Source organism: Rhinolophus hipposideros (assembly GCF_964194185.1).
Source record: "Rhinolophus hipposideros genome assembly, chromosome: 3".
NCBI classification, from domain to species: domain Eukaryota; kingdom Metazoa; phylum Chordata; class Mammalia; order Chiroptera; family Rhinolophidae; genus Rhinolophus; species Rhinolophus hipposideros.
Window position 1 is genome coordinate 19,831,294 of NC_138049.1, and position 15,896 is coordinate 19,847,189.

General features: G+C 37.0%; 1 protein-coding gene across 9 annotated transcripts in view; it reads right to left on the reverse strand.

Annotated features, from left to right (window-relative positions):
* The window catches only part of PHACTR2 (phosphatase and actin regulator 2), a gene marked incomplete at both ends in the record, with an annotated part of 238,228 nt that overhangs the window by 23,890 nt on the left and 198,442 nt on the right, over positions 1 to 15,896 (reverse strand). For all 9 annotated transcript variants that reach the window (XM_081035576.1, XM_081035578.1, XM_081035574.1 and 6 more), the window contains 3 exons: positions 5,857 to 5,918; positions 10,900 to 10,955; positions 14,472 to 14,628. In XM_081035576.1, the coding sequence (XP_080891702.1) occupies positions 5,857 to 5,918; positions 10,900 to 10,955; positions 14,472 to 14,628 (275 nt within the window). The remainder of the gene's footprint in view (positions 1 to 5,856; positions 5,919 to 10,899; positions 10,956 to 14,471; positions 14,629 to 15,896) is intronic.

A 15,896-nucleotide genomic window follows, 5' to 3' on the forward strand; every position in this document is an offset into this window, starting at 1 on the left:
AGACACAGATTCGCAGCTCAATTAATTCCGGCAAAGGGGAGGGAGCTGTGGAAGCAGGACTGGCTGTGGTGGTGGTCACCGCCATTGCTCTGGGCCACCTCTCACAACTCACCCCGCCCCTGGCCCCACCTATCTGGGCGGATCCCTGCAGGAGTAAACAGAACTGCTGAAACAAACGGGCTCTGAATCTGGTGCAGAAAGAGCTTTGGAACTCCAAAAGCTCTTCGCATACCTATCAACCTGTTGCAGAAGACACTCCTGTAGATGTCTAGGAAGAGAAATAGTAAATCAGTGATTGCCATGAATAACCAAGGCAACAAGATAGCTCAGAAAGAAAGTGAAAAGTCTCCAGAAAAGGAACTTAGAGATATGGACCTTTGTGATTTAAATGACAGAGAATTCAAGATCGCAATTCTGAAAAAACTGAACGAGATGGAAGAAAACACAGAAAGGCAGTTTAATGAACTCAGAAACACAATCAAAGAACAACATGAGCATTTTACAAAAGAGATTGAAATCTTGAAAAAGAACCAAATAGAATTTCTGGAGATTAAGAACTCAATAGAAGAAATTAACAATAAAATATCCAGCTTAGGTAGTAGAGTTGACCAGATGGAGGAAAGAATCAGTGACATCGAAGATAGGAACCTGGAATTTACACAGAGGGAAGAAGAAAGAGACTTGAGACTTAAAAGAAATGAAAGAACTCTACAAGAACTTTCTGACTCCATCAGAAAGAGCAATATAAGAATAATGGGTATACCAGAAGGAGAAGAAAGAGGGAAGGGAACAGAGAATATATTCAAACAAATCGTCGATGAGAACTTCCCAAACTTGTGGACAGAACTGGATCCTCGAATCCAAGAAGCAAATAGAACACCTAATTACCTCAATCCCAACAGGCCTTCACCAAGGCACATTGTATTGAAGCTGTCTAAAATCAATGATAAAGAAAGAATCCTCAAGGCAGCCAGGGAAAAGAAGACGGTAACTTACAAAGGAAAGCCCATTAGATTATCATCAGATTTTTCAGCAGAAACTCTACAAGCTAGGAGGGAATGGAACCAAATATTCAAACTATTGAAAGAGAGAAATCATGAGCCAAGAATAATATATCCAGCAAAGATCTCCTTTAGATATGAAGGAGGAATAAAGACCTTTCCAGACATCCAGAAGCTGAGGGAATTTTCTAATACACGACCTGCACTACAAGAAATACTAAAGGAGGCTATTAGACCACCATCAACAGGGACAACTTGTGGCAACCGAAACATAAAAAGGGGGAGCGTAAAGGCCTGAACTGGAATATGGGAATAGAGAAAGTAAGCGTACTGAAGAAACTGCAATACTCTAAATATCAAACTTTCTTTTACATAAACTCAAGGGTAACCACTCAGAAAACATCCAAATCTGAAATATATACTATAATAAAAGAAGAAACAGAGGGAAACATCATAGAATACTACCACACAGAAATAATAGACAACAACAAAAAGGCAAAGAAACAATGGAGACACAGCATTACCAGAAAACTAAAGACAGAATGACAGGAAATCCTCACATATCAATAATCACCCTAAATGTAAATGGACTGAACTCACCAATAAAGAGACACAGAGTAGCAGATTGGATCAAAAAACTAAACCCAACCATATGCTGCCTACAAGAGACACATCTCAGCTACAAGGACAAGCATAGACTCAAAGTGAAAGGGTGGAAATTGACACTTCAAGCAAATGGTACCCAGAAAAAATCAGGTGTAGCCATAATGATTTCCGATGAAACAGACTTCAGGGTGAAAAAGATAACAAGAGACAAAGATGGACATTTCATAATGGTAAAGGGGACTATACAACAAGAAGACATAACAGTCATCAATATTTATGCCCCCAATCAGGGAGCACCGAAATATACCAAGCAACTACTAACAGAACTAAAGGGAGAAATTGACCAAAACACAATTATACTAGGGGACTTAAATACATCATTGACAGCTATGAATAGATCATCCAAACAGAAGATAAATAACGAAATCGCAGCCCTAAATGACACATTAGATGAATTGGACATAATTGACATATATAGAGCACTTCATCCTAAAACATCAGACTATACATTCTTTTCTAGTGTACATGGAACATTCTCAAGGATAGACCATATATTGGGACACAAAATCAGCCTCAGCAAATTTAAGAAGATTGAAATCATACCAAGCATATTCTCTGATCACAAAGCTTTGAAATTGGATATCAACTGCAAAAAGAAAGCAGGAAAAAACACAAATACATGGAGATTAAACAACATACTTTTAAAGAACGACTGGGTCAAAGAAGAAATTAGAGGAGAGCTCAAAAGATACATAGAAACAAATGACAATGAAAATACATCCTACCAAAATTTTTGGGATGCCGCGAAAGCAGTTTTAAGAGGGAAATTTATATCATTACAGGCCTATCTCAAGAAACAAGAAAAATCCCAAATAAATAACCTCATGTTACACCTTAAAAAACTAGAAAAAGAAGAACAAGCGAAACCCAAGGTCAGCAGAAGAAAGGAAATAACAAAAATCAGAGCAGAACTAAATGAAATAGAGAACAAAAAGACAATAGAAAAAAATTAATGTGACAAAAAGCTGGTTCTTTGAAAAGATTAACAAAATCGACAAACCCTTGGCTAGACTCACTAAGATAAAAAGAGAGAAGACACTAATTAACAAAATCAGAAATGAAAAAGGGGAAGTTATCACGGACACCACAGAAATACAAAGGATTATCCAAGAATACTATGAAGGACTATATGCCACCAAATTTAATAACTTAGAAGAAATGGACAAGTTTTTAGAAACATATAGCCTTCCAAGGCTGAATCATGAAGAACTGGAAAATCTTAACAGGTCGATCACCAGTAAGGAAATTGAATCAGTCATCAAAAACCTTCCCAAAATCAAAAGTCCTGGACCAGATGGCTTCACCAGTGAATTCTACCAAACCTTCAAAGAGGATCTAATACCAATCCTGCTCAAACTCTTCCAAAAAATTGAAGAAGAGTCAGTACTCCCTAACTCATTTTATGAGGCCAACATTACCCTGATACCAAAACCTGGTAAGGACAACACAAAAAAAGAAAACTACAGACCTATATCTCTGATGAATACAGATGCTAAAATCCTAAACAAAATTCTAGCAAATCGAATACAACAATGCATTAAAAAGAGTATTCATCACGACCAAGTGGGGTTCATCCCCGGGGCACAAGGATGGTTCAACATTCGCAAATCCATCAATGTGATACATCACATAAACAAAATAAAGGACAAAAATCATATGATTCTATCAATTGATGCAGAAAAAGCATTTGATAAGATACAACATCCATTTATGATTAAAACACTTACTAAAATTGGTATAGAAGGAAAATACCTCAACATAATAAAGGCCATATACGACAAGCCCTCAGCTAACCTCATAATTAATGGTGAAAAGCTGAAGCCCTTTGCTCTACGTTCAGGAACACGACAAGGTTGTCCCCTATCACCTCTGCTTTTCAACATAGTGTTGGAAGTCCTCGCCAGAGCTATCAGGCAAGAGAAAGAAATAAAAGGCATCCAAATTGGGAATGAAGAAGTTAAATTGTCACTCTTTGCAGATGACATGATGCTATACATAGAAAACCCTAAAGACTCCACCAAAAAGCTATTAGAAACAATCAATGAATATAGTAAAGTTGCTGGCTACAAAATCAACGTACAAAAGTCCATTGCTTTCCTATATACCAACAATGAAATCTCAGAAAAAGAGATAGAAAAAACAATTCCTTTTGCAATTGCAGCAAAAAGAATAAAATACCTAGGAATAAACTTAACCAAGGATGTGAAGGATTTATATGCTGAAAACTATAAGACATTTTTGAAAGAAATTGAAGAAGACACAAAGAAATGGAAAGACATTCCGTGCTCATGGATTGGAAGAATCAACATAGTTAAAATGGCCATATTACCCAAAGCCATATACAGATTTAATGCAATCCCCATTAAAATCCCAATGGCATTTTTTAAAGAAATAGAACAAAAAATCATCAGATTTGTTTGGAACCACAAAAGACCCCGAATAGCCAAAGCAATATTAAAAAACAAGAACAATACTGGAGGTATCACACTCCCTGATTTTTCCTTGTACTACAGGGCTACAATAATCAAAACAGCTTGGTATTGGCGGAAAAACAGACACATAGACCAATGGAATAGAATTGAGAACCCAGAAATAAAACCACATAAATATGGACAGATAATTTTTGACAAAGAAGCTAAAAACATACAATGGACGAAAGACAGCCTCTTCAATAAATGGTGCTGGCAGAATTGGATAGCTACGTGCAAAAGAATGAAACTGGACTGCTATCTGTCACCATGTACCAAAATTAATTCAAAATGGATCAAAGACTTAAGCATAAGACCTGACACAATAAACTGCATTGAAGAAAACATAGGTACTAAACTTATGGACCTTGGGTTCAAAGAGCATTTTATGAATTTGACTCCAAAGGCAATGGAAGTAAAAACTAAAATAAACAAATGGGATTATATGAAACTGAAAAGCTTCTGCACAGCAAAAGAAACTATTGACAAAATAATGAGGCAACCAACTGAATGGGAGAAGATTTTCGCAAACAGTTCCTCTGATAAGGGGCTAATATCCAAAATATACAAGGAACTCATGAAACTCAACAACAAAAAAACAAACAACCCAATTGAAAAATGGACAGAGGACCTGAAGAGACATTTCTCCAAAGAGGACATACAAATGGCAAATAGACATATGAAAAAATGCTCAACATCGCTAATCATCAGAGAAATGCAAATGAAAACCACAATGAGATATCACCTCACCCCAGTCAGAATGGCTTTCATCAACAAAACAAATAGTAACAAGTGTTGGAGAGGCTGTGGAGAAAAAGGAACTCTCATACACTGTTGGTGGGAATGCAGACTGGTGCAGCCGCTATGGAAGGCAGTGTGGAGGTTCCTCAAGAAATTACGAATAGAATTACCATATGACCCAGCAATCGCTCTCCTGGGTATCTACCCCAAAAATATAAAAGCATTTCTCTATAGAGACACGTGTACGCCAATGTTCATTGCAGCTTTGTTTACGGTGGCCAAGACATGGAAACAACCAAAATGTCCTTCGATAGATGAATGGATAAAGAAGTTGTGGTACATATACACAATGGAATACTATTCGGCGTTAAGGAAAGATGATATAGGAACATTTGTGACAACATGGTTGGATCTTGAGAGAATAATGCTAAGTGAAACAAGTCAGACAGAAAAAGCAGAGAACCCTATGATTTCACTGATATGTGGTATATAAACCAAAAAGAACAAGACAAACAAATGAGAAACAAAAACTCATAGACACAGACAATAATTTAGTGGTTACCAGAGGGTAAGGGGGTGGGGGGTGGGTGATGAGGGTAAAGGGGATCAAATATATGGTGATGGAAGGAGAACTGACTCTGGGTGGTGAACACACAATGGGATTTATAGACGATGTAATACAGAATTGTACACCTGAAATCTATGTAAATTTACTAACAATTGTCACCCCAATGAAATTAATTAAAAAAAAAAAAAAAAAAACTTCGATTGTCAACATCAAAATTAACATATGTAATTATAAATATCAACATAATTTACACTGTATGCATTACATTGATTTTAAAGTCTATGATCACTTAGTAGACTAACAGAAAGAAATAATTATTCCTAAATATCAGATTTACACGTAGAGAGCTGATTGGCATTGAAAAAATGAAGACTGTGAATGACATGATCATTCACAGTCACAATTTCATCACCTTTCTGCTGAGTCTGCGTTTAAGTTCCATTTTTGCTTCTTGTTCTTCTTCTTCATTCTTTTCTGTTTATTAATGGGGAGGGAGGGAAGGCATGAAGACAGTTACTATAAATGATTTTATAATCAGAAAGTTAGATCAGGCCATAATTATTTGACTCTAACAGATATTGATCAAACATTGCATCAACGTCTTTAGAAAGCTGTCAAAAGATTTTGCAGCAAGATCAATCATTAATGTGTGTGTGTGTGTGTGTGTGTGTGTATAAATTTTTTTTCCTTCTAGGACTGGTTTATTTACTAATTGTAAATCTTTTTGCTTCTTGACTGCTTATTTTATTCTGAAAAAACCACAAGAGTGCCGATATTCTGGCAAAAGCCTTTCACTGCAGATCATCTCATGGGCTTATAAGCACAGTTTAACGGAATTCAGATAAAAATTTACTTCTGGATTTGGCCTTCATGTGAAAACCTGAGACATATCAAGAAGAACAAATTAGAACCATCTGATGCATGTCTGAGTTGCTTTCCACAGAAGCAGAAGGTAATCATTTCTTTGGACTTTGCTGTCAAACCAGAAAATTCTGAATAGGGATATGGTATACTGTTAGTGAAGATGATTTATTTTCTTGTGACTTTGACTTTCTAAAGTCTTCTTTTTCTCTAGTACTTCACCAAGTAGTGCAATTTAATGGCCAATTTAAGTGAATGCTGTCCAACAGATGGGACTAAGAGAAAAATGTACAGAATTTTAAAAGAAATAAACACCACTTTCAGGTTTTGATGGTTGCTTATTTGATGAATTTCTCTCTGTTCCTTCCTGTAGCTCATCATTTATTCAGTAAGTGAGCACAGATTTTAGTCTTTGGGTACCAATGCTTACGAAAAAGTATCTTTTAGAGACCGCTGTTATGAATATTGAAGGAACAGAATTACTCTATAAAGGCTCAACCAAAATGGTGAAAAGAAAAGTCTTCTCTATGAAAAGATAATTATTTTTAAAATTCAAATAGACTTCTTACCACTAAGATTATTTTTATCATGAATAAAATACCAGCACATGCAAGATTTACAACATCTATGCTAAATCTCTATTAATTTTCCTTATCTGGACAGGGAAAAGTTTGTATGTTCTTCGATTATTTAGACAAAGAGGGAACATAAACTGAAATTACCCTGCAAGACAAGAAATAACTAGTTAGTATGCTTTCATTAAGTTCCTGTGAGTGTCAAACAAATCTGGTTATAATTCAGATTTCTTTCTGTGAAAATACTGTAGGTATCATTTCATATCCTTGAAATACATCCTTAGGATCAAGTAATTACCTTATATTAATTGGATGAGGCACATGGTTTGTAAATTATAGGTAACAGACAAACACCAAACTTGTGGTTCATGTGATTCAAACTAGGGCTTTACAAGGTCAGCCCTAGTTTGATGATATTACTAATAAAAAGGAAAACATAATCCTCTAAACATTTCAGTCAACTTTTCCTATGCAGTGATTATGCTACATTTTTAAAGACAAAAAAAAAGGCTATCTAATACTCAAATTTAACAAACGCTCCAATTTTCATGAAATACACAAAATGTCGTTTTCTTGAAGGAAATATTAGATAATTTTGCCTTATGAAAATAAGCATACTATGCAATTAGGTGACAGCCAGTGATGTTTTAAAAAAAGAAGGGCCATTTGCAGTTAGGGGAGCAAAACAAACATTTAGGAATTTTTGTTTTTTCTTTTTCCTTTACCATTTAGGAATTCTTTTTTTACATCAGGAGCTGACTTCCTTACATTTCCCACTTTTGAAATTGTGCTTCTCAAGAAGCTGGAGGAAAGCCAATAGGACTGTTCCTCTGACTCTTAATGGTCATTGTAAAATCTCTAATGAAGCGTCAAGATTAAACCTTAAACTTAGTTTAAAAAATTCACTGAGCTTTTTAAATGTTTCCTTCTTTTGTTGGATTTATTAGAGGACTAATTATAAAGTAGGATGTAAACTTTTCTGGTCAGTTTAAACAGCCTGGAGGAATATCCATAAGGGAAACGACGTGGCTCATTGACAAATCTTGCCCTCAGTAACTCTCCTCAGAGCAGGGAGAGGCGGGTATTTCAGAATAGCCACAGGAAGCATTTGCCATAAACGCACAAGCAATACGTGAGGCTTAACAGGGTGTCCACGCAGGAAAGCTGCCTGGCTAGAGAACACTGCCTGGAGCATTTTGTAGATGAGCGACAAGAAGGGAGGAAAAAGCACTGAAAGACCGACCAACAAGAGTGGTACATTCTTGAATCATCAATTCAGATAAAATGGGGTTAAAAAAGGCCAAACATTATTTGTGGGTTCCTCTCTTTTTGTTGTTTTACATGTTTCTGTACGGGTGTTTTTAACAAATGAAAATACACTTATAAACCTACTTTTAAATGAATCCTCCCTCCCTGCAAACACACACACACAAAGATAGATCAATGGATGGACAGATAAGTGATAAAGCAAGATGTGAGAAAGTAGATGCTAATGGTAGAATATAAATATTTGAGTGTTTACTGTAAAATTCTTTCAACTTTTCTGTAGGTTAAAAAATTTCATAATAAAATGCTGGGGAAAAATACACGCAGAACTCAATGGCTTAATACGTTTTTTCCCTGTAGAAGCTATAGCTGGAATTACAGTCAAAACTAAATAGTACGAGAGGATCTTTATTGCTCATCCCTGTCCTGAAAAAAAGAATGTTCCCTATACATCACTTTTCCTGATAAGCAAAAGTTGACCTTTCAAGCACCAATACTTGCTTTCTATTTTAACAATTTTAAGGAACTGGTTCTAAAATGCACAGCTGAATATAACGTTTTATGTATTTTAAAATGTTAGATGCACTAAAACAGGAAGAAATCAAGTAAGCTGTGATACTGGGGATAATACTAAGAAATACAATGTGTCCTGTGGTTTCCAGTTAAAGCTAGGAGCTTTAGCATTGACTGCTGTCTGACTCACGTGTATTAAACTAGTGATGGGTGGGGGTTTGAGAACTGCCGAGTATTTAATGCTGTGAATAATTTCCCTAATGTGTCGAGGAAAGATGACCTAGTTAAAGTAAGTGTCCTTAAAAAAACCATACCATGTCACACATAGACTTTTCTACAAGTAGAGAATCAAACTGCTTTCGAACAAAAACTGGTGATGAAATAGACAAACAAACAACAGCAATCGATGTGGAAGAACCCAGAAGCAAAAAAAGGGCTGAATAAAGTATCATAAACTATGCCATTTAGTTCCCTAGGACTGCTCGGCAGAATGCTCTGGATGGCCTCCACCAGTGCTCTTTTCTGCTTCCCTTGGCCATACAATATTATGTCAGGAGATCATAAGCCAGTTATCTGCCTCCCCAGACTGGAAATGTGGAAATGTGTCTTTTGTTTCCAGAAAAAGCATGCTTAAACAAACTGAAAAGGAAGTAAATAAGGGCTGAAGTCAAATCTGAAGTTGACTTTGGCGTTTCACTCTTTCCTGAACCTCCAAGAAAATGGGGTATGAAAGCCAGCACAGCACTTAAGATCAATGTGCGATACATTTCTAGATCTATGAAACAGTTCCTCAAATAACCAAACACCAATGTGGTTTAGCACTATTTGTCTCACAGGAGAAGGAATGAATTACCCAGAATTTGCTCTTCCTTTTTCCCTAGGTATTGCATCAGGCATCCAATAGGAAATAATGTTTTAGGAGCTTATGGTACACATTTGAGCATAGCTACAAGTTAATTCAACAAATATTTCCCAGGAATCTATTATCAAACGCCATGAGCCTTTTTTGGTTTCGTGTGGTTGTCGAAATTAGATCTGATTTCTGAAAGCCAAAACATTTTTTTCTTTTCTAGTCCTTTTTTCCTCTCCAAAGTGGCTCTTGTACACACTGACATACAGTGATGGTCACTTAAGTCCTTTCTTGGGATCCATTTATGTTCACAAATAGAAAAAAATATTCCAAGGAAAAAAATCCCCTAGACTGTTCAGTCCTCATTGTTGGGTTGTCGTAGTAATAGCAACCGGAGTATAAATTTGCTATTAAAACTCTTCTTTCCCTCAGGAAAGAAAAACAACTCAGATTGGAGAACAGGAATCATCCAGACAGGCCAACTTGACTCTCAAAGCTTGGTTGAAAAAGATTTCCTGCACACCAGTGGGTCATGACTATTGTAGGATTATCCGGCGTTCTGCCCATCTCTGCTCGTTGATATTTCATACAACAAAAAGCTCTTTTGAAACTGGGTTAATAATATATAAAACTACAGTGTCTCAATTTAAAAATATCCATTGCTTAACTCACTGTGGTCAGTAACCACACTGATACACTGTAGCACGACAAACTGTGTATCCATTGGTTTTATAGCTTTAACATATGAACTCAATAATTTTAATATGACTGGACTGGTGAATGAAAAGTAAAGTAAAAAAAAAAATAGGGGGAAAAACAGAATGGGAAAATAGTTAGGAAAATGAATGGAGAACTCCGTACGTGCTGAGAAATTATTAATAACTCAAGAGCAAAACAGAGCTATCATAACAAAGGAAAATGAAATGGACTGAAAAATTCCTTTTACCCTAATTGTGTTAAATCGAGTCATTTGTTAAACCTGGCAACAAACTGCACTATTAATAATAATATAGGAATGTTTGATTTATTTCTTTGTGTATTCTTTGGCCTTTTCTTTGACAGGTATTTGCAAGCAGACGAGAGCATTTTCTTTTATTTAGTATCTGGGTGAAAGAATACATGGAATATATTTCATCTTTTTAAAAAACAATTGTCACAATCATGACTCTGGTCTGGAGGATATTAGGCTCAAAGCCATAAAATGAAATACAAACTTCTAGAAATTATTTTTTAAATTACATAAATGATGACATAAAAATGTGATATAAATGGGCCATATCAATCATTTGTGAATAAATAGATTATGGTTTCGTACTGATAAGTGGATCGTCTCTAGAGGGAGCTTGTTAATGGTTACACAAGGAATCACAGTATAACACGGGACACTCACGTTTTAGGATATTTCTTTGTTCTAATTCTTCTGTTGTGGGCCTCTGGCTAAGTCTCCTATGATGACAAAAAGGATATGTTGCAGGTTACAAACAAGGTACACTTAGTGGGGGACACAAAATCAAACAACAAACAAAGCTATATGTTTTCATGTTTTGAGAGACAAAAATCCATTTCTAAACCTACAAAATAAAAAGTCTCCTTTCCAATAGTTTGGAGACTAGAGATTGTGGATAACATTGCCAACTACCCTCCAGTATCCACTCTCCTTTTTTCCTTTCAGAACCCCTGAGCTTTATTTAGCTGTAGCCCCGAGCCACAGATTTCTGCCTCCCGAGCAGTAAGTTGTGGCTCTATGACCAAGTCCTTACAATGGGATGTGAGTAGTAGTGGTGTTTGCAACTTCCACTTTTTACCCTTAAAATAACTGGATGTATGTTCCCTTCTCTATCTTTCTTTCCTCCGCAGGCTAGCACTTAAACATGGTCATGTGGACCAGCATGGATCATCTCTGTGAGAATATCTATGGGCGTGGAAGAGCCACAAGATGGAAGGAACCTGGGCGCCTGACTGACTGCAAGGAGCACTGCTCCCCAGGTAAGCTGGGTAGCACACTTACCTCTAAACTATCATATGAAAAAGAAATAAACATGCGAAAGGACCAGTTTGTACCACTGTACTTTTTAGTCTCTGTTAAAACAGCTTGACCTTTTCCCTCATTAATATACAGCCATTAGGATCTAAAGAAAGGCTGCTGCTTGAGAGTTTCTATCCACTCAGGAGATGAGCAATCTATACTGCATAGTGTTTTAAGTGAAATACTGTTTTTGTGACCTCAAATGAATTTCCAATATATACAGTTATCTTGAGATACATAAGGCCCTGCCCATCTGCCTTTAAGACAAACCAGGCCATTTGTGATTAGTAGCTAACTATTTGTACACAATAGCTGAATGTCCTAATAACCTTTTATAACTTTGTTATTGGACTTGTTTCCATTATTAATTTGTTGTTAATCACAGACAAAAACTTCCTCTGGATATAGGCTGAGTTTGTGCAAAGTAAACTAACATACGTGAAAGGTAATTTTAACATAGATACTATTAATTCTAAATTTTTATGGCTGTGACAGAAATGGTTAGAAGAATTGAAATCCATGACATTTGAAATATCTCGTTAAAATTTTTTTGAAAGTTTAATCTTCATCAGAGCCACTTTGAAATTAACATAAGTAATTGAATCCAAAAAAAACCCCAGTGAATATCTATGCCAGCCAGACTTTGCTGTGGTGTACCCAGGTATGATGTACTATGTATTTGTAATATGTCATCCCCCAAACACATCATTCTTCCTTTGTTTATGGAGTTTCCTCCCTCTAGAATGACTTTCTCCCCTTCAGCTACTGATCTCTTACAAATGATTAAAAGAGTACCTTAAAGGTGGGTGTTTGACTTGTGCAAGTGAGAATTAAAGGCTCCTAGTTCTTTGCCCTTATATGGTAGTTATATATAGATAACACACCTTTTCAAGCACTTACCACACAGGTAGTTATAAAGATAATAATCGTAGCTCTAGACCTAGTTCATACTTTTAAAGTCCCAGGTACTGTGCTACGTGCTTAACTTACATTATCTCGAATTCCTTAAAACAATTCGCCAAGGTAGCAGTCAGTTCCCATTTTACAGATGAGCAAATGAGAGATTAATTCACTTGTCAATGATAAAATGCTACTGACTACTAAAGCCAGGATTCATACCTAGTTCACTTGACTGATTAGTTTGTGCTTGTCACATGACCCCATCATGCAATACATAATTCTGTCTTTTTCACTTGACATGGATTTTTCTGAGGCATAACAGTGGGTGATTTATCTTTGAATAACTGATTAGATGTGTCATGTTGGTAGAAAAACAATTCTGTAAAATTTACATATTTATAAGCCAAAAAACAACCCTGCTCTGTTAAAATGTTTTATGTGTGTACTTACAGACTTTGGTAGGTTGGGCTGGAATTTTATATAAGACAGACAGAAGAAGTGTTGTTCTGGTTGGATGGTTAGACCTGGGATGTGGGAGTCCCCTCCCAACCCACCCCCAAAACACCCACACTTCCCCACAGAAGCCGAAGTATCACCTCCTTGTGATACACCTCTGAGTATCCAATTCTTGATGAAGCCGTTAGACACCCACCACTGCTCTGTGGTTATTTCATGGTATCAACTTCTCACAACGTTCTTCATCAGTTCTCTGTTTTTGAATGTGTGATTTGGTTTAATTTGTCAATGCTATAAATAGCCTAAAATAAACACCTTTGTAAAATACAGGGTTTTCTTATTTTCTTTCCCTTTTTGGATTATTTCTCTCTTGTATAGGCTTGCAAACAGAATTACCATGTGAAGAAATAGGCTGTTTTATAATTCTTTTTTTCATATTGTTAAATTGTTCTTCAGAAACACTTAACAAAGGCAATCTACTATATGGGTCCCCTTTTCTCATAAAGTTACCAACATTGAGTTAATTTGTAAAAGTGTTTTTATTGGTTTAAGAGATGATAATAATTTAAATTAATAAAAAATTGAATTTCATTAAGTGCTTGCTATGATCCCAGCACGAAAATGCCTTCAGTGTGTTATCTCATTTATTCCTCACTAGCCCGTGCTTCACCCCATCTGTAAAACAGACAATGGCTTCTGTAGCCCCCACCCGTCAACCCTGAAGGTACACCACAGCCATAGAAGTGTCCCACTTCTAAGTGAGGAGAGGAATTTCCTCCCACCTCCAAATCCTGCTCTGGTATTCCAGACCGTTCCCCACTCCCAATGTATGCACCCTGTTGTTTATGCAGAATGAGAGAAGTCAACAAAATAACTAATGCTTAAACATGCTTAAGCTGAAAATAAACTGAGAGATTCAGCACTCATTTCTATGAAAACTATCCGTTCAATGGACTTCCAAAGTTATTAGTGGTAAAAGTAGAAATTCTACAATGGCTGGAGGCAGGAAGAGAAGTCAGATGACCCTTTATTTGAAGTTAAAAGGGGGACCTTTCAGCATGGGGGCTGTGATTACTTGACTTGGATGGAGCTGGTCCTTGAAGTTAACTAATATTTTTACAGTCTCGTAGCCCACAGGGTAGAACCTCTTGGAAGTTATAGGAATGCTAGTCAGTCCATGAATTAGGCCTGCCACCTGCTTTGATGAATAACATTTTACTGGACCATAGCCACACTCATTTGTTTATGTATGGTTTATGGCTGCTTTCATGCTACAAGAGCACAGTTGAATAGCTGCAACAGAGACCTCTTGCCAGTGAAACCTAAACTATTTTACCAACAGGTCCTTTACAGAACAACTTTGTTGACTCTTGGATCAGGCTTTAGTGACCTCAAAGCCACTGACGAGCTGGACCAAAGGACAGGTTTTTTGAGTGGTTCACCATCCACGACCAACTTTAAAAGACCAGATAGGCCAGGTGTGCCTCTTACACAAGGCATTCACAATGACTCAGGTAAGAAACTGCAGAAGGGAGAAAAGTATGCATTAGTCAGTGCTGTACTAACATTTCAGCAATTACCTGACTAGCTTGGTTCCAATTTGTTGTCGGATTTCCTGCCTCTCTTCTTCAGATGTACGCTGCAAGATGTTTTTGTCCTCTAATTCTTTCTTAGATGGTCTGTTGCCAAGTTTGATAGCAAGAGTATCCCTTCGTCGGATTTTACTTGCCAAAGCACCTGTGGATTGGAAAAGGCAGAAATGCAGAGAAAGAGGCTTTTTGAGCAAGAGGCACTCAAGTTACAGGTGGCATGGACTTTCAACAGAGTCCAGACCAAATTCTTTGTCCACATACAAGAGTGGAATTTTAATTAACCTAAGGAAAAGAAGTTTTTAGTTGGATGTAGTTCACTTTGGAAAACTGGAGAACTGTTTTTTAAAATGTTCTGAAAAAATGTTAGGGTACCATGAAAAACTTGCAAGTATCACCTCATCATTTGGAAAGTGGTATCTGAAGTTTATTCTCCTGTGATGGCACATCGGGATTGCATAATGCCCTTTCTTTCTTTTCGTTTTCAAGTCTTAAAAACTTAGCTCCTTTACTTATATTGTACAGTAAATCCTTGTCTTCCCTTTTCCTCTACTCAGAAACCACACTGTAAAAGGCTACCTGTGATACTAATATGCTAATCCTAAATTACCCTAGATTTGATGATGTCTCCACAGACAAAATGGGTAATGACTTTTTGTTTTTGTTCTTCAGTACAAACTGATGCTTAAGCATTAATATACTAATACCTTTTCATAATCTATAAATTCAATTCTACAATGAATTCCTCCCAAGTCATCCTGCTCAGATTTTTTCTTAAAATAGCACTTTCCAGTTTTCCTAGGTTATACATAAACAGTTGGCTTTATCCACTGCTATCAGTCCTTTTTAGAAGGCATACTTATTGTGGATGTGTGGTTGATTCTTAAAAAGTATTTGTCATTCTTGACTAATTCCTCACTCCCATTTCTTTTAAACCCCAGCATAAAAATAAGAGAAACTCTCGAACATCTCTAATGAGTAATTCAGGGAATCCTGCACTGATGCTCTTTAGTCAAGAAAGGTCCTGGGGGGACTGGCCTGTGGCTCAGGCGGTTAGAGCTCTGTGCTCCTAACTCCAAAGGTTGCTGGTTCGATTCCCACATGGGCCAGTGGGCTCTCAACCACAAAGTTGCCAATTCAATTCATCGAGTCCTGCAAGGGATGGTGGGCAGTGCCCCCTGCAACTAAGATTGAACACAGCACCTTGAGCTGAGCTGCCGCTGAGCTTCCAGATGGCTCAGTTGGTTGGAGCGCATCCTCTCAACCACAAGGTTGCCGGTTCGACTCCCACAAGGGATGGTGGGCTGTGCTCCCTGCAACTAGCAATGGCAATTGGACCTGGAGCTGAGCTGCGCCCTCCACAACTAAGACTGAAAGGACAACAACTTGAAGCTGAATGGCACCCTCCACAACTAA